This window comes from Electrophorus electricus, chromosome 3 (genome assembly GCF_013358815.1).
Source record: "Electrophorus electricus isolate fEleEle1 chromosome 3, fEleEle1.pri, whole genome shotgun sequence".
Classification (NCBI taxonomy): Eukaryota; Metazoa; Chordata; class Actinopteri; order Gymnotiformes; family Gymnotidae; genus Electrophorus; species Electrophorus electricus.
Window position 1 is genome coordinate 19,816,458 of NC_049537.1, and position 19,904 is coordinate 19,836,361.

Genomic DNA, 19,904 nt, shown 5'->3' on the forward strand with positions numbered 1-19,904 from the left:
GAGAACCTACAGGCCTGTTCTGTACAGGGAGTGGAATCTGGTCTGGCATCTGAGACGCCAAGCCACGATCATGGCTAAATACTAAGAGGAGTCATTCACCTTGACACGTGCCAGGTTTTGAAACAGGGTTTTATGATGCCAGATTTCTTTTAATTGTACCATGTGAACACAGTATATTGCATAGTAGCGAACCCACATCTATTAGGCATGAGGATATCTTTTACACACACACACACACACACACACACACACACACACACCTTGATCATTTGTATATTTTAGCTTTATGTGATATCATTATTAATATCTTTTCTTTCTCTCTCTGTGTGTGTGTGTGTGTGTGTGTGTGTGTGTGTGTGTGTGTGTGTGTGTGTGCGCCCGCATGCACATGCTAGGAACATCCCAATCAATTTCAGATGTTGCAGACGAGCGCTCTGTGGGCCTATTTTCAGCTGCAGTGATTACATGATACAACAGCTACTTTTTACTGGAATACCCCATGGCAGTCTTTAAAACAGGGCACATCTGGGGTACATCGGTGTGTTCCTAACATTGTCGAGTGGCCATCACCACGTGTAGCAATACAGTTGCAATAAGCTATTTTGGCCCATATTGGGCACCCTTATCACTGAATCACTTTACAATCACTGTATGTTAGTGATAGAGACATTTCAGTTAATCAGTGGAATCGCTATGGCGAGGAAGGTTATTGTTCCTGAGTGCAGGCATTTTAACATTAAAGCCATTTCAAGCCACAAATGCACTTGTCTGTCTTTTATCTACAGCATACCTGTTGATGCATCTGTCTTTGAAAAAAAAGTCACCAATTTAAAACAGAAAAGAAAGGGAGAAAGGCATCTTATTATTTCCAATAGTTTCTCCTCTCTCTCGGTCTCTGTGTCTGTCACACACGCAATCAAAAACCCTCCCACACAGAAATATTTTGGGAGCTTTCATTTTGGTTGCCGTTTGCCGATTTGCATGCACAACTCCTCTCAGGTGTGGTCCTCCGATTTCCGGCTGCTAAAAATAGGCTGGGGTTGTCATGGAGATAACCTTCCTAGAAGCTCTCTCCCCTGCATTGCTTTTTAAAGGGAAGCACAATGCCCAAGCTTATAGCTGTGAAGAGATGGCAAACCATCTTAGAGGACTAAAACCTTCACCATGAGGTGTCTCTCTCCAACACCCCCCCCAGCATATACACACGCATCATTTATCCAGTGATACTTGTACACCTGTCTTAGCAAAGTCACTAATGTATGCAACTCATTCATTTTAATGCCCTCGTACCAAGACGGATGCGTGCAGGTGTGCTGTAGTGGGCTGCAGGGTCAGAAGAGAGCACTCCTGTTCCAGAGGTCGTCTAGGTGCAGCACACGCTGGAAACAGCGGCGTGAAAACTGAAGGGGCTTTATTGATGTGTACTTAATCTGAATTGATATAAATCCGGGTTGCTTTACAGGATGAAACCAAGATGATGGATTAAAGGTGATGGATTAAAAGGTATTGCAGTATTTAAATGAAATATGATACTGCTCCTGGGCCTCTGAACCAAAATATGAATTGCCTAAAGCAACAGTAATGCCTTTTTTATGTTATTAGGTTGTGCACCTGGGCGATGTAGCATAGAACTGGAATTTCAGTTCTTCATGTCCAAGCAGACCGCAGTGAAATGCCTCCATTCCAGGATGACGAACGTCGCAAAATCAAACTGAAAATCACTGCACCTCAACCCCTTCAACCTCAATCACTGTCTATGTTTACAAGCAAAGATTTTTGCCCATCTGCTTGAATTCTCCTCCGATTACAGATTAATACTGAACTGTTTATATGCACACTCTGTTCAACAATCTGACGGAAAGCTCTGTTTACGTGCACACAGCAAGTAATCAAGCCCAAAATTACATGCACGTATAGAGCGCCATTTCGCGTACACGTTACCATGGCGACGAGCAGTCCGTTAATCCAGTCAAGAGTGAGACGAGCGCTGGCGCTACCCGTGTTGTCAGCTGTCGTGCTTGTTTTGAATCACCTTCAAATTATGACAGGCTCAGGAAGACCTACTTCACATATAGCCTTCTCATGAAGGAAGGAGCAAGAAGACGACATGTCCTGCAACCTTCCGCGACATATATTCTAATCTGCTCTATTGTTCATTTGCTCGTATACTTGTCTGTACAGCTCGTCATAGCGAGTTTTTCATCCGTCCATCATAACTATTTTTAAGTCTATGAAGCAAAAACTTTGTCTCTTCTGTAGACTAGATCCTGGCACCCACCATGTTGTAAACTTTCATTATGACACAAATGCATATTCGCAGAACTTATTAAACGTTTACAATAAAGAATGTAATCAGATAGGCATTTATTTGGCTATTATTCTTCTATTTAAGGGATTACAATCAAAAATTGTATTCAGAATGCTGTCAATCAGTAGTCTTTTCGATTTGAGATGTACGTATGTAGTCACATAAATATATTCTATTCCGTCTGAGCTATTAGTCGGATTATTAACGGGGTATCTAGATGTGTGTAAATGTAGCCGCTGTATTTCGGTTGCTTCCACAAGGGGAAGCGTGGAAAAAAAAGCACAGCGCAGCGCACGTGTGCACACAGTTAATAGTAATGACATGTTAGGAAAGAAAGGACACGTGCAACTAACATTTTGTCTGGGAGGCTTGCTGTATGTGGACCGATTTGACTTGAAGAAACCATGTGGACAGCAGCAAAAGAATAAACAAACAAACAACAACAATAGAGAAATAAAGACATTACTGACCATGTGGATGATGTCAGGGTAGGCAGAGTCCACCAGCACGCCCCGATTGGTGGACACGTAATCCACGAGCTCATTGAGTGTGGCCCGCTTCACCTCCTTACTCTTCAGGTCAGTGACCGAGTCCAGGAAGTCGAAGAGCACACAGCACTGCTGCAGCTTCTGGACAAACAAGACCTGCTGCTCTGTAGATGGAGTGTCTAAAACACAAAACGCCGGCACACACACGTTAGCGTCAACGGCTTGTCCTGTCTAATACGCAATGTGGAAAAGTTATTCATCTTTGCAGCCAAGTTTCAGTTTGCTGAAGGCAAGTGAAATAAAGTATGATGGGCAGCCATGGGAAGGCAGTACAGGAAAAGGAAGCACAAACGAATACATATTTCAAATGAATCTTAACTAATGAACAACATTCAATTAATCTTTGTGCCAGGAGAAAACAGCTGCTATGTATAGTGAATTTTATTGTAAGTTCTCAAGATCATAATTTGTCAAATAATAAATAAAGAAATAATAATAAGGTGCGGCATAGTGCATTAATTCATCCGCAGTGAAAGTTTCGTTTTAACCTAATTTGAGGCAATGGGATACTGCTCACAGCACCCAACCTTTTAAGTTAAATAACACAACTATTGGGACTGAAATTGTGCTGCCCGACCGAACACCCCCCTTATTAGTTCACAGGTATTCCTTCAGTGAAACACACACACACACACACACACAATATATATATGGCTCTCTGTAACCTATCAGACTTAGTCTAACATCTAACCCATTTTAAATGAAATTGACAAATCTCCCGCACAGAGGTTTACATACTGATACCACTGGAACGTCCACACTGGCTAGTTCACTGTGGGGCCCTACCAAACTCTTACTGTGCACGGGTGTCTGCATGTTAATCCCGGTGAACTCATTAAGTGATGCCAGACCTCCATGCCCACTTCTAAACACTTCAATAATCAGCTATACTTGTGTTTCCCTGTTTCCAGTATTCTTGCCTGTCTAGCTAATGCAAATATTCTCCCTGGTTTCCAAATGGTCCGCTATGACCCACATGCATAACAGGCCACAGGTTTAGGAATCATGTGTTTTGCAAATCTGGCGGATACACAGTTCCACACCTAGGGCTGCAATTCCCAGCACAATTTCATCTTTTCCATGCATGAACACTTTACCTTATCAGCTAACAATCATGCTCTTCCCATGTTCAAACAGGTATGTACCACTGAACTACGCAGTTCTATGATGTTAAAACGTTTTGAATAACAACTTTCATTGTTATGCCACCAAACTGCTCCAACTGCTCCAACAGGATTTTACCACTGACTGAGTTAGTTACAGGATTGTGTAATTAACTCTACTTACTAACACACTAACCTTATTAACTAACTCAATTTACTTACTAGTTTACCATTGACTTCCATTGCAACTTTAAAAAAAACCACACACATTATATATATATATATATATATATATATATATATATATATATATATATATATATATATATATATATATATATATATATACACACACACACACACACACACACACACACACACACACACACACACAGTATGAACTTTATACTGTGGTATATCATTAGAGTGGATTATCCTCTCATTCCCAAATATAACATTGTACAATTGAGTGTTTGCCTTTTTTTTTTTTAACCACATAACTGCAGGTGAGAAATTAGATTTGACATGACAGTCCTTGGACAGCAGCTTCTATTCAACAAGGTGTCAAAACTGATTAGCCACAGGTTTCAATATCTAACCCATCAAACTCTAAATATACATGGTTTCTTCTATAACCCCTTGTGGTTAAGAATCAGTTTGCTGCAAGTAAATGAGGTAAAAGCAGGCAAACATTACTGAGAAGGGGTGCAGCACTGTGGGGAGATTTTGAACACAGCTGCTCTGAGCTTAAAAGATTTTATATAATAATATCCTCAGATGCAACCCACACTCTCTGTACTCAGATATTTATTTATATCTGTGTGCCCTCTTCACTTCTAGTAGCAAGATAATGAACCACAGGAACACCTGCAGGCACGCACCACCTTTCAGTCACTGGCTTCTCAGAGCGTCTCCTCCCTGCTCTTATGCATGGTGTTTCTTAGCTTCGTAGAAACATGAAATGATCTCGTGTGAAAATTGATGATTAAGTAAATGGAAAGTAATGATTTTTCTTTTATTCAGACTAGCTAGCCAACAACGCTAATTATATGATGACAAATTGAAAGGCCTCTCTACTTGCTTGCTCATGCTGTTAAAGGCGGTAGGATGAGCAGCATTCATTAAATACTAACGCAACAAACATGGATGTTTTTTTTAAAAAGGGATACAGTTTAATAGACATCAGGCAACATAAAGATATCCTGCCACATAAATATATCAAGTTAGTTAAGCAGTGTTAGGCAGTGGGGCTACCCATCAAACTGCTTCCAAGCCCCAAAACGAGTGAAGCCAGCCCCAACGTTGTCTCTCCGGGGGCAAATCCCTGGGACAAAAGCTTTTTGTTCATAGGTCCCTGGCAGGGATTTCCCCGCTGGAGCTCTCCGATGACAACAGCAGGTACGTGCCCAGACTTTGTTCTTCAGTGCCAGCTCTATTTTAAGGAGCATCCAATGGCAGATGAACTTGTACATCTTCTTATTTCTTCTATTCACTCATGTTGATTCTATACTAGTGTGAAGACCCCCTGACACCCTTCCTTTCCTGCTCCGCTGCCCGTGGTCCCTGGCACCTCAGGGCGTCTAATGGGGCGGGCTCAAAGTGAAGGGTGCTGCCTCCGGCATGCCCTGCTTCCAAGAGGGGGCCACTGTCCTGCCACAAGGAGGATATGTGCTCTAGTGCCCTGCATCATTGAGGGTGCTATTGCCCAGAACTGTGCTGAGGGGGGCAGGACAGCATGGAGGAGATGCTGGTGCCCATTCCTGGAGCAAACATGAGATAATCTTAGCATAAGATAACTTTAGCTGACTGCCAGTTCCAGCTCTTGATCCCAGCTACAACTGGCTTCCGATCACATTCCCTTTTTGTCTGTAGTTCCAGGTCCGGCTATCACTCCTGTTCCGTCTTCGGCACCGGCTCCTGCTGCCAACACAAGCCAGGACTTCGTCCCTTCCCCGGCTCCCGAATTGAAAATCCCAGCTGATCCTAGAGTGTTTAGCCTCTGATCCTAAGATAGCTTAGCATCACCAGCAGCCCAGAACATGGGGCCAATGCCATCAACCTGCTCTGCCGGCCTCTCCGTTTCCAGTTCACGTCCATGGCCCCTACTCCTGTCTCTGGTGGTGCCCCCAGCTGACTGTCCTCTTGCCTTTGTTTTTATTTTGTCTACGCCCCGGTCTCATGCTTTGCATATTTGAGCCCTTCATTGGTTTTACCCGTCTCATTTTCGCCTTTTCTACCAATGTTTTTATACCTCATGGGTTCCTGTTTTTGCTGTCAGTTCATTGGGTTGTTTGTTATCATCTGTATTCTATTGTTCCTATATTGGTTTTTTGTATCGCCATGCTTTGGTTTTTGATATGTTTTGTGGCTTCCTTTCTTACAGCTACATGGCATAGATAGATAGAGATAGATTGATCTATCACTTTATTAATCCCAGGGGGAAACTGACATATTGCAGTAGCTCAAGGTACAAAAAGGCAACAGTGCAAAAAAGCAGATAAACCTCAAAAATAAATAAAATAAAAATACAAAATATACAATGTATAATAAACAAGAAATGTAATAAGAACTAAGATATAGTATGTATGTCTTGCACAAAGTGTAAGAATGGTAAGGTGTCTGATCGATCATTCACTGTTTACAGTCTAACAGGTAAAGTGACAGTGCAATACAAACATTCAGTTAGGTGTGTATATACAATTGTGCAGTGAATGCAGAACAGAATGACAACAGAGTGGATATTAATAATAAGTACGATTATCTAGTGCTTAATACCACTCAGTAGTGTCCCGACACAAAGAAGAATTGTACAGTGTGATCACATTTGGTACAAGTGATCTCCTGTACGGCTCCTTACTACAGCGGAGCTAAATGAGTCTGTTACTAAAAATGCTTCGCTGTCTGGCCAGTAGATTATGGAGGAGGTGTGAAATATTGTCCAGGATAGCCGTGAGTTTGTTAACTGTCCTCCTTTTAACCACCACCTCAAAACTGTCCAGAGAGCAGCCCAGGACTGAGCCAGCCTTCTTGATCAGTTTGTTGAGCTTGTTTGCGTCTCCTCCTCTGATGCTACCTCCCCAACACACAGCTGCAAAGAAGACAGCACTCACGACAACAGACTGGTAGAACATGTGTGCAGCAAGATGCTGACAATTAAAGGAACTGCGCTTCCTCAAAAAGTAAAGTCTACTCATCCCCTTCCTATACACAGTTTCTGAGTTGCCCTTCCAGTCCAGTTTATTGTCGAGGATGACACCAAGATATTTGTACGTTATCACCTGCTCAACATCCTGATCCTTGATGGTAATAGGACTGGTTGTTGTCCTCCTCCTGAAACCCACCACCATTTCTTTGGTCTTGTCCACACTGAGGAGCGGATGGTTCCTCTCACACCACTCTACAAAATTGTTAACCACATTTCTGTATTCTCCCTCCTGACCATATATGATGCATCCAACCACCGCAGAATCATCAGAAAACTTCTGAAAATGGCATAGGTCAGACCTGTACTAGAAGTCAGTAGTGTACAAGGTGAATAGGAAAGCTGAGAGTACATTTCCCTGTGGTGCTCCAATGTTACTGACCAAGACTTCAGATTGGCTTGCTCCCAGCTGCACATACTCGGGTCTGTCAGACAAGTAGTCCTTGACCCAGGCGATCATGGACACATGCACCAGCATTCTCTCCATCTTCTCCCCCAATCTGAGAGGTTGGGTGGTGTTGAATGCGTTTGAGAAATCAAAAAAAGTTATTCTTACAGTGGTGGTGTTCTGATCCAGATGTGCATGTGCCTTCTGCAGTAGGTAGATAACAGCATCATCCACGCCTACCTGCTGCTGGTAAACAAACGGCAGAGGGTCCAGAAAAGGGCCGGCTATAGGTCTAAGCTATGACAGCACTAGTCTTTCCAGGACCTTCATGATGTGAGATGTGAGCACCACCAGTCTGTAATTATTCAAGGAAAAGGTAGTAGACTTCTTTGGAACAGGAATTAGGCAGGAGGTTTTCCACTGCACTGGCACCTTCTTCTGTTTAAGGCTCAGGTTATAGAGCTGCTGAAGGACCCCACACAACTAGGTTGCACAAACCTTCAGTACCCTTGGGCTGATTTCATCCGGTCCTGCAGCTTTGCCGACTCTAAGCTTTTCCAGCTGTCGAACAACCTGGCTGGTTGGTACTTCTGGGTGGGGGAGCTGTGAAAGTTGTGAATCAACAGATAATGACTGTAGGGTGAGAGGGGGTGGGTGCTGATGTTTAAGAGGTGTTGATGTTGAGGAAGTGGGGGAGAGTTCTATTAATGATAGCGGAGGTACCCTTAAACACTGCACATCTCAGCACTTATGTGCTGCTCATCCTTGCTACTTGTCATAATGCCATGTCTGATGTTACTAAGATAAACTTGACCAAAATGTTACAAACCCTGTATGTCACATTTTTGTTAAATATAATTTTGAAAAAGGCCAGCTCATATTAGCTCCATGCATTTTTTTACACAAAATCGAGTTCTCCCTGTTCAGCTGTATATGCAAACGTAGCTCGCATTTGCACAACACTGCTGCTGCCGGAATACAATCATAGAAGAAATACTCGCATGAGTACACCTTCAGTAAAAGTAAAGGAAAATCTTCAGTAAAATCTTCAAGGACAAATCTGCCCAATATTTTATCCCTCTGTCAGCCACATGCATCGTACCATCGCTGTCATTCTCCTGACAAAGCCATTCTGACCATTCTCAGAAGGCTGTGCATCAGCTGTTACACAACAAGCCAATCCATGGCAAAATACTGATGCATTTCTCAGCATGACATGCTCTGGTCTTGGAAGAGTGTAACCACAGAACAACCCCTGGGCCACTTACATAAAGCACCCTGGCTTTACTGCAAAACCACCACACCGAAGCTTTAGTGGTGGTATCTGGAAGCCCTTTACTTGTGCCTTAAAATTATAGCATGAGCAGTTTGCCTGACCTCACTTATGCATTATTTTGGATAGACATAGACAATGACTTTTGAGTGGACTCATATGGACATGTTAAAGCTTTGTGATCAGAAGCCCCAAACCTGAAGCTGGTTGAGGTCAGAAATATGGCCGAGACATGCCCCACTGCGGTACCGCCCACACCAGGGAGGTCAGAGGAATGGCTGAGACATGCCCCACTGCGGTACCGCCCACACCGGGGAGGCCAGAGGAATGGCTGAGACATGCCCCACTGCGGTACCGCCCACACCAGGGAGGCCAGAGGAATGCAGCTGGTTGTGCTGCCTAGGGGTAAAAGACTGAGTAGTGAGTTGGTTGTGAAATCTTCCTCCTTTGTGTCACTGCAATACTAATGAATCCCCTATTCCACACCAATCATGCCTTCTCAACCATGCATGGGCTGCATTTGCCTGTTCAAACTACTGCAAAAACTGTGCCTAGTAACTCACTTTTTGGTTTCAAGTATGAATGCGTATGGTATGTTTACACGTTCTTGAATATGAATATGTATAGTCCGTTTACACACGTTCTTGAATATGAATGCGTATGGTCTATTTACAAATGTTCTCACAGGTTTTTGCATGCTGGATGCCACCTATTACCTTACCCAAGCAAATTCCCGATAAAGATGCTTCACTTGGCGATAGAGTTCAATGCTTAATAAAATGTTTGATTCTAAAGCAAATCCAGTTCATGATCATGTCTGCATAAATCTCCACAAGCCACGTACAGCTCAGATGGAAATTGCCCAAGTCTGGTCCCCTCTGTCAAAGTTTCTTCCTCATATCATTTGATAAAGTTTTTCTCCTTGCTACTGTCGTTCATGGCTTGTTCTTAGGGGCCTGGATGTCTGTACATCTGATAAACTTGCGAACCTTTATACATTGTAAACAAAAGTGCCTACATTTCTTGAAACAGAAATTAGCTCACACCCTTCTCTAGCACTGGAACAAACCAATCACTCCAGACATATTACATAGATTTAGGCTTTTCTGTAGTCCGTCATTTAGCTAATGTCACAGATAATGTAGGAAAGCAAGAGTTTCATAACTCCTTTCCATTTAATCCATATGATTAATCCACTATGTTAGTGGTTATGGTTGGTTAGCTGAACAATAGGCAGGACTGGCTGTTAAACAACTAAAATGTACTGCAACAAGTACAGAGTTCAGATATGGATGAAATGCCTGTTCCCCACCAGCCAATACCACCATGTGTACAATGCACCACTGTCTTCCTAACCTGAGAGCCAGAGAAGAAAAAAAAAAAAAAAACCCCAGATATGTTTACTTTGGCTGACTCACCATCAAGGTCTTCTTTAGGTCATTATCTCTTTATGGGGGAGAGAGAGAGAGAGAGAGAGAGAGAGAGGGAGGATGCAAACTGATGTAATGCTAACATTACCACTAAGGCCATATTTATTTAGTACTCCATGTACCGTAGCTGGCGGATCTAACTTCTCACCAAAGGTTTTTGTGCGTATTCTGTATGGCTTGCATCATCTACAAAGGCAGGTATCGATGTGCTCTAACCATCAAGCACAGAGACCGTGACCTTGGACACATGAACAGACACATGCCCACACCGCCTCTACTGCACAAAATCACATGATGTAACAAGGGCAGAAGTACAGTTGGTTTGATGTGTAGAAATAATGACCGTGTTGTAATAGTGCCATTCTACTAGTCATCCTGTTAGGAAATGGGCCTGTTATTAAATAAAAATATAAATGAAAAAAAAAAGAAGACAACAAACTTTCCCATTAATTAACTGTATTGCATCATTAATTATATATAATTATTATATGTATTTACTGTATACATCATTATATACTGTAGTGTCATGGTATAAACAAGAAATAGTCTCCAACAGACGTTTATTAGCTCCTGTAATAAATTACAGTATGGACCCAAAAGTGACCCGCCTTTCTCGCTGCCATCATTACCATAATAAAAACATCCAAACCAGAGAGTCTCCCCTGAAATGGGGAGACCATCTGACTTATTTAGAATATGAAAGAGCCAAGCAGGAAGGGCCGCAACTGCTTTTCCTGTTGGGCCAGAATACGTAATCAACTCAAAGGGATTTTGATAATGAGCGATAACCATCGCAGACAAAAGGGATCCTGTACGCCGCAGGCACATCTTAAACTTGCGGCTCGGGTCGGCTTCAAAGAGCAGGCAGTAAACAATGGAAAGAAACAAAGAAATTGTACCATGACGATTTGACAAGGCGCTGGAACTGAGGTAGAATAAATGACAGGAAACAGTGAAGTGTTCTGTTCCCATGTAGTGAAAACCACAACAGCAGTAGTGATAAGTGTTTGGACCATGTGATAGGGCCACTATAGCAGAGAGGGCAGAAGGATGTTCCGTGCCACTCCCATAAACCACACTCTTCATCCTCTCACACCATCTAAGGTCAAGAGCTAGCTAGCTGATATTGCGAGTAGCTATTAAAAGCTTTTATTAACTTTACTACATACAATGAAAAAACCAACACATGGGAGTCAGCCGTTTTACTGGGACAATTAGATGTCTCTGAACTCCTAAATACCAGTGTGTTGGCATGAAAGGTACAGCTGCTGGAGGCTTTTAATATACATGTAAATACTGCTTGTGTAAACAACATATACTAATTTCACTGAGAGAGCGAGAGAGATGGGTAGTAAAAATTAAGTGTAATACACAAGGTTCAGACAGAGACAGAGGTCCTTCATCAGCTGTTACTACAGTACACTGCAGTAACTCCATGGGAGAAAAAAAAACAAAAACACACACACACACACACACACTTCCCCCCCCCATATTCCAGGTAGCAAATGCAGTGTACTGCAGAAAAAGCAGAGATGGTCAAAATTGCAGTTTGCAGAGGTGTGCAGAGAAACCTCCACACACTCACCGTCACGCACAAAATATCCTGACATTGCTTGCCCCATTTTCAAAACAAGTAATTCATAAAAGAGGCCACTGCAAACGTGGCACAACTGCACAAGACAGTCAATTAGCTTCTGAGTAGAACTCACCTAAAAAAGGCCTGGTAGCCTGTAGCTGCATCCAACAAAGTGAGACCTTTTTGCTAAGTCGAGCTGAACCTTCTCGGCTCTGAAGGCCTGCCTGTGCTCTTGGTCTGTTCTGTATGTAAACTGCCGTGCCTCAATTGAGGCACATACAAAGTAGCTTGAACCATGGTTTGTTAAGACCTTCCTCTGCATAACCATTTGTGGCTGTGGGTCCGCAAGAGCTTAACAGGCTTTGCTCTCACCGGGCGTGAAGGGTGGCTTCGTCACTTTCCGCAAGTCGATTTAGAGCGATGCTAGCGAGGGCGTGTTTTGTGAGTACTGACGATTTGATTTCACATTTCAAAAGTGTTTTGCACCAGCCCCCCATTTTTGCTTTTGATACTGTCCCCCCATTACACCCTTACTGGGGAGAAACCTGATCAATAAAATAATACACGAATAAATGAAGGACTGAATGATTGATCTGTGAGGTTCCAGAGAAGCCTGCTCTCCTGGTTCTACAGCTCTTTCTGCGTGCAGCCCGTTCATGTGCAGCGGGGTGGGGAGTGGAAGACCGTGGGCCGATGCTGCTCCGCCCCTTCAAAGCCTGGTCTCCAATAACAAATCTTCATCACTACATAAACAACTCCACAGTTTCGGCCGAGACGAGAAACCGGAGACAACGCTGCTGACAAAACAGATTAATATATGGAGTGTTTCCGCTTACAGTGCCATGATCATTAAATCTTAATATAATTCAAATAAATACTAACAAACTGTGAAATGTAAAACCTTCCAGAGGTTGTTAACTGTAAAAAGGTCCAGAGGCTGATGGTCTGAGCTGATCTGAAGTGATGAAAAGAAAAATCCCTAATGTGGACAAGCACCACGTGCCAAACAACTTTACAGTTAAATTGCCAAAGTGTCTGGTCAAAACCCTTCCCTGATGTTGAAGTAGGCCTGTCAGGTTGTGTGCACCAAGCGTTTTAAGGATAGGGGCAGTAAAAGACATCCCTGCATGTCACTGTGGTTGTCTGATTCACCAGAAAATGATGACAGACTTGCATCTCAAACACACTCCCCAGCCAAAACTCAATGGCTGATTCCATATCTGTAACTGGGAAATCAAGGCTGGGATGTCCTCTGGGAACTGCACCGAATTCTCCTGTTTTTTTTTAAATTACATATAATAACCATCTAGTTGGAGTATCTGTTTACTATTACACACACTTCCAGATTTTTTTGTTTAAATTTTTCATCATTTCTTAAGGTTTGGCCCTCGTGCCCTCTCAGGCTCAGGTTTTTTCCTTGCCACCTGCTTAACATGCACCAACAGGCTGCCAGAAAACGCTGTCCTCAGATGATCTTGGACTTAGGCCTAACGTTCTAGTTCTCAGATTCAAGGGGGAAAAAAAAGTCCAAACAACCACGACTTTACAAGCGAAGCGAGCAGTGGCAAATGTTTAAAAGTCCCCGAGGAAGAGGACAGATGGGTGATCCCCTACTCACCAGTTACCGCTCTTTTTAGCCAATAAAAGGCAAAAATTGACATTTAATAGATAAACATATATTTCAGTTATATTGCAACACCAAGTGAAAACTTGAGGCAATATGGTTAAAGACCGGTCTGCGTCATTTTGGCTGATTTACGTTTGTTGCATCTCGTGAATGTCATGGCTCAAACAAACCCACCGCACCCATCTGGAGTGTCTGAAATTGGACGTTTACAGCACACAGGAGGAGTGCTATGCTACTCTAGGAGGCTCATATATACACACTGCAGCCCCTCCCCCATAACATTGGTGTTGCAAAGGCCAATATCGCAATCACGATCAAGAAACGATTGATGCAGTGATTATTGGGCTGTAGCAGGCAGAGAACATTTAAAGCGAACATCTTGGATCAGGCCCCGTATTTCTGCTCCCAGGAGCGTGTGGATGCCCGTTGATCGGGGCAGGCCTGGTGCGGCTGCGGCGGCGCGCTGCTCCCTTCCCAGGGTGACGATAATCGGATACCAGCCTGCCTCCTACACACCTGCCGTGAAACATGAGGCTTTTTCCACTGGTGGAAAGGCCAGAGCAGGATGGACGCTCTCCGCAGGGAGCTGGAAATCAGCAAGCGACATGGTCGCCAGGCTAATAATACTCTTTATGTAAGGGAGCTGAAAGCTTGGATGAGAGAGGCCACCCAAACGCCTTCTGCTCGGCGCGCCTCCAGCACGGCACGGTGGTTGTTGATGTGAGGTTCGGGTTCATCTGCACATCGCATGCGGCAAAGAAACACTTCAAACATGTGGATTAAGAGGCCTTCAACATGAAAGCCGGGCCGGGCTCTTTGATATTATGAAATGCATTCATTGATTCTGTGGTTGGTTACCACGCTGGTACACACACGAAGATGCACACACTCCCTTTCCTCTCGCCCTCTCCCTCTCACACACAGACAGACATGCAGACGTTCTCTCTGCTTGTAGCTTTCTTTTTCTCTCCCTCTCAAACACACACACAGACACGATGAGTCACACGCAACAGACCTTCACTCAATCGGCCAAAAGAGTTTAGCACCCCATGTCTCTCGTTGCTGCGGCAACAAGGCAAGTCTCGCAGTAAGTTCTGATGTTGGAATCTCTGGCACATCTGTGGAAGTCAAAGCTTCCCTCAATGGGAGCAATCATTTGCTCTATGATGGCACCCTTCCGTGTAGCCACAGCAACGCCCCCCCCCCCCCCCCAAAAAAAAAAAAAACCAAGAAAAACCCACCCTATCATTAAAGCTTGCCACCAAAAAGCCATTGCTGTCCTCTAAAACACTATTTAGCAAACCTCAGCACCAAAGCACCAGGGACCCTTCATTGAGAAGTAAAACATTGCTAAAAACAGAAACTGAATGTTTCGCAGACTGCTGTGCTTGTGGCCTGTGCCTTTACACTACTAAAAGCCTGACTAATCCCCCAGCTGACCTGGGGTGCAGATCTGTGCTTCTGAAGCATACGCGCACACTCTTTGGACTGCGAGATTGGCAGCCAGATAGCAGAGATAGTGTCATGTTCGGTTAATGACTAATGGTGATAACTGGAAGGATGCAGGCATAACCAAACTGGGCGAAAATCACACAGTATTCCGTTCCCCTAGTTTTAGTTACCAATATGCAACGTATGAAAGATAGTAGTTGTCAAGCCTCTGAGCCCAACACAGGTTCACACAGGCAACAACTAATGTAGAAAATCGTCACACAGGGTAGAAAGAAAAGTTGCCCAGCCCGATTTTAGAAGACCAATCATTAGGCATTAAAGTCTGCCTCAGTCCTACCTCTCTCACAGAGCAATGCCAGTGATTGACAGCCAGCGTGGCCAATGGAATCTGCCTCAGGGCTATGGAACACTGCCACGGCTGCAACCTTCAGGACTGTCTATAGACGTTCTATGAAATCTGTTGTGTCATTTGTAGTTAAAATACCAATTTAGAACATGCCATAGTTCCTGTTGATACAATGGTTCATCTGGTTTCTTTATCTAAATGACATGATGACTTGCAATTGGTTTTATTATAGCATGCATGTTTTTTTTCCTCTTTGTGGAGAAAAATTTGAAGAAGGGTGCAGCGCAGCGGGTGCAAAACCATGAGCGCACCCAGAACCAGCAGCTGCCTCTCTTCCTCACGACCAATTCAAACCACGGCCTGTTGGACCGCACATTTGATGAGATGTTGAACGCATGACTTACAAATTAATGGAAACAATGCAGGACATTGTTTTGAAAGTTCATTACCTCAAAATTATAGTCTGCAACATGGGGGGGGGGGATGGGGGGGCTCTGCAGATCCACAGGGTGTTGATAAATGAAACATGTTACATCAATTGCTGATGTGGACTGTTTGAAAATCAGTTGAACATAAGGTATATGAAGCAGCCATAGGGGAGCTGGTTGCAGTCAGGACTGTGGGCCAATCGCTCGTAGACTTTTAATGCTCTAGTATGGAAGCTCCAGAGTTGAAATGTTGCATGAGATGGTCAGAACCTGTAGGAAATAAGGAACTAAAGAGCAAGTTGTTGGCTGAAGCTGTATGTGTAATATGCAAGTGGAGCCCATACCCAGTAACACTGGCGCAGAGGTGAAAATGATGGTGCTTAGAGCAGTGGAGGACCTCAGGGTTTCACCAGAGGTGTCCAAACATTTTACTGAATATGAGATCAACTACAATATCCCTACATTTAAACAATGACTGGACTGTGAGTAGAACGGAGACGGTACATGGCTAGACATACCTCTTAATGCCACTGCACTCAGGATGATTCCACCGCAACCAAGCACGACAAGCATGTGTCTCCATTATGTCATTTTGACCCCACAAGACGTTACACACAAGCACGGAGATGAAAACAATGAACCGGTTTTCGCGTAGACGAACCAGCAGATGCTTCTCGCTTCTTAGATTACTGGCATTATTTTGTGACAGCAGACAAAAGCTACAACGCAACTAAAGTGGAAGTAGTTACGTGTGAATGAGAGCTGTTTCAGTATTGGGTTGCATTCAGGTGTGGCTTATACAGGCAAGGCACTGCTTGTGCTGACAAATGCCATAACATGGAAAAAAAGGTTCAGATCCCTCCCTCCTTTGGTAGACCAATATATAGGCCTACACAGAAGTAATAAAAAATATAAGCACAAATTCTCATGTAACCATTTTTGGAAATTATAATTGATGACAAATTCTGTAATGAGTTCTGTAATCCAGATCTGGGTTCTGTAATCCAGATTGCATGGTAGATAAACCCTTTTAGTGCTCAGAAATGCAAATTAATGTCCAACAGAAAAACAAAAACACATTTGAAAATATGTAGTAGATATGTAGAGATAAAAACCATTCACATACACAGCTCGGTGGAAACCTCTGGCCCAAGGCAGATCACGTCTCTGCCCTGCCATACATAGGCAAGATTTGTAAGACTTTCCTGAGTGACTGAATTGTCAGTCTCCCACTGCTGCTAAATTCACTCCTCCATCTGCAGGGCCAGGGGCTTCCACAGCCTCAATGTCTGCCATGGCTGCGTTGTGATGTCACACCCACACACACACACACCCACCCACCCCTCTATTTTAAACAAGGACTGTTCCAATGACATGAACACACTGTGAATCTCACCACCTTTAGAGATTTCAGAACACCGCGCGCTGAATCCATGTACAATTGGTATTAACCTGCTTTTTTTTGTTATTTGTCTAAATGATAAATATGCATCCAGCTGACATTAACAGAAGATGCAAAATAGCATGCAATCAATCAAAATTGGGGCAAACATCAAAAGAACAGGTCACAATTGATACATATATGGATCTGGAGATCTGTAGGTATACAGGTTATTAAACATTTTCTAGCCCAGCTCTGTGCATGGTTTTGTTTGGGAGGTGGAAAAGACAAACTTTGCTGGTAGTAACGTGGTAATTTTATTTTGCAAAACAGAACACAGAGCCATACTGTTTTATGCACTGGAAAATCTGATTTAATAAAATATAATGACATGTTCACCATCAATGCCCATTATCAAACAAATGAATTTATAATAATGAAAAAAGTAGCAGGACACATATACATCAAAGCACGAACTGCACATCTCTGTTTAAAGACATATGTTATAAAATTTTGTGACAATCATGTTAAAAAAAACCCTGTTCACATCAATAAATAATCAGTGATTTTCCAGATTGAATTACTGAGAATGCACTGCAAAATTGTGTGTGTAGCTGGTAGTTGGTAGAGAAGCATCTTTTATGCATCTCCTTCAGCTTTAACAGCAAAACTGGTGACAGAATCTCATACAACTAATCGAAGATATTAAATTCTGTGAAAATTCAGCATATGAACCTAAATGAATCCCGATGCCTAACATTTGTTTGTGTTGCAGCACCCAATGGTCATTTTGGTTACTAGCACTCTACCTAAATGGTCCCAAATAAGAAAAACAAAGTAGGCCAGTGAAACCTGTCACACCAGCGTGTCTGATCGGGTGACTGAACAGAATCGGACAGGTTCCAGACTTAACTGTAGACAAGAATAGTCAACAGATAATGCTTTTATCTGTCTGATCTGGTATGACAGACTGCCCTGCAAGAAAGAAAGCCATATACAGGAGAGCAGAATAATTTGAAACATCTCAAAAGAAATCCTTTTATAATATTTATCTTACCTGGGACCTCAAGCACGAGTGTACAAATGGAAAGAAAGGCTCATGCTGGATCCTTTTCGAAGATTAAACTACACTCTTATATCACTGTCCAGCAATATAACACTAGCCGTATTTCAGAAAAAAAAAAAAAAAAAAAAAAGTTTGTCATTTCATTTGTGCGCAATAGTGGCACGCAATGAAAGCAAACGACTCTCGCAGGAACAGTAACAATAGCTTATCTACTCTATCTGTAAAGCGTTCAAATAAAGCCCCACGCGAAAGTGCCATGTCAAAACAAAGTTTTCACCTGAGATATTGTCCAAAAAAACCCCCAAAAAACAAACAAAAAAAAATCCCAGACGTTTTGAGTGTCAGCGTTTTAACCTGATCACTCCATCACTCTAAAATGAATGAGCTAATTGAATGACTGACCATATTGCACAAGGGTTGGGAGTATATAGCAGGTTCACACCAAGAACACTGGCTTTAGGAGACACATTATTGAATATTTTAGAATATACAGTAAATATTGTTAGTTTCCACATAAAGATTACCGTATGTATGCCAGAACAAAAAAAAAGCCTCATAACTTATTTTAGATTACAATGACTAGGTTACAATGTCGAGTAGCGTTATCCTCTTACCTTTGAGATGAGGCAGGGGCGAAAGCTCCACGAGTGAGCTCTGTGTGCGAAACTGGGACGACCCTTGAGATTTCCTCTGTTTCTGGGCCTTTCTCATCGATTTCCGTGTGAACCCATCTACTTTCTCAGTCGCAGAGATCGCCGACATTTTGATACAGACACTGCAGCTAGCTTAAACTATTTTGTAGCGTACCAACAGAGTGGTACGGCGTCCGAAGAGAATATTTTAAAGTATGTTCGCATTTAAATCTTCCAGAACAAACTGGGAAAGCAAAGTGTGCCGTGGGATTAACCGAATAGCCTATTTCCCATTTAGGGTTACCACCCGCAGACCTGGGTGCGCTTGTTTAGAGCACACAGAACTGTTGACAAAACTAACCATAGCACATGAACTGACAAGGCATCTGAAAAGACCGAACAGCGGCGTCTAAAATGCCCAACGAGCCTTCACAACGACGACCGTCGCTTTAAGTTCTGACATAAAAAGCTACTTCAAAGTAATCCACAGGTTGCGAGCCTAACTTAGATCGTTTATCAAAAAGTGCAGTCGGTCATTCAGGTTTACCCAGTTAAATTGTGTCAAACCGACCCGACGTCGTGTCCACTTAAGTCTCCGTGACATAGCTCATATTTCCCGCATAGGTTTGCTATTTTTCGGCGCAGTTGATGTGATAGCCTGCTCCGCTTGTCGGTTATTCCGCACAGAAGTCCGCACAGACGACTCAAGTCAAACCTACACTAACGATAGACGGGCGCAGGCAAATAGCTCCAAGGCAAATACGAACTCACGAAAAATGCTACGAAAATCGGTCAGAAGATAGTGTGTATATCGCCGCATATAGAGATCACGCAGTGCTATTAACTGTAGAACTGACCTTTATGATCAATCTATTGCAACGCAGCAGTCTTACTGTTGTAATTGACAGCTAGTCATTTCAGCCTACTACTCAGTTGCTTCTGATCAGATTGACGGGGTTTGTATCCAATCAAAGGCCAGGATCGAACCACTCCGACCAATCAGGCTCCTGTTCTAACGAGTTCTTCGAGCCACACGGGCCTGCACTGAAGCCAAGTTGGACGATATTTTTGATATAGTATAAACATAGTACAAGTATTTAAGTGCCTAATAATATCGAAAAGATTCACGAATCACAAGAAATTC

At 43.0% G+C, this 19,904-nt stretch overlaps 1 protein-coding gene across 1 annotated transcript in view; it reads right to left on the bottom strand.

The window, feature by feature from the left end:
- Positions 1-19,662, bottom strand: part of ppp2r5a (protein phosphatase 2, regulatory subunit B', alpha isoform) — a 36,014-nt gene extending 16,352 nt beyond the window's left edge. Inside the window, exons 1-2 of the mRNA XM_027015557.2 lie at positions 18,743-19,662; positions 2,779-2,975 (exon numbers count right to left, since the gene is read on the bottom strand). Of these exons, the coding sequence (XP_026871358.2) occupies positions 2,779-2,975; positions 18,743-18,890 (345 nt within the window). The 5' untranslated portion in view covers positions 18,891-19,662. The remainder of the gene's footprint in view (positions 1-2,778; positions 2,976-18,742) is intronic.
- Positions 19,663-19,904: the final 242 nt, after the last annotated feature.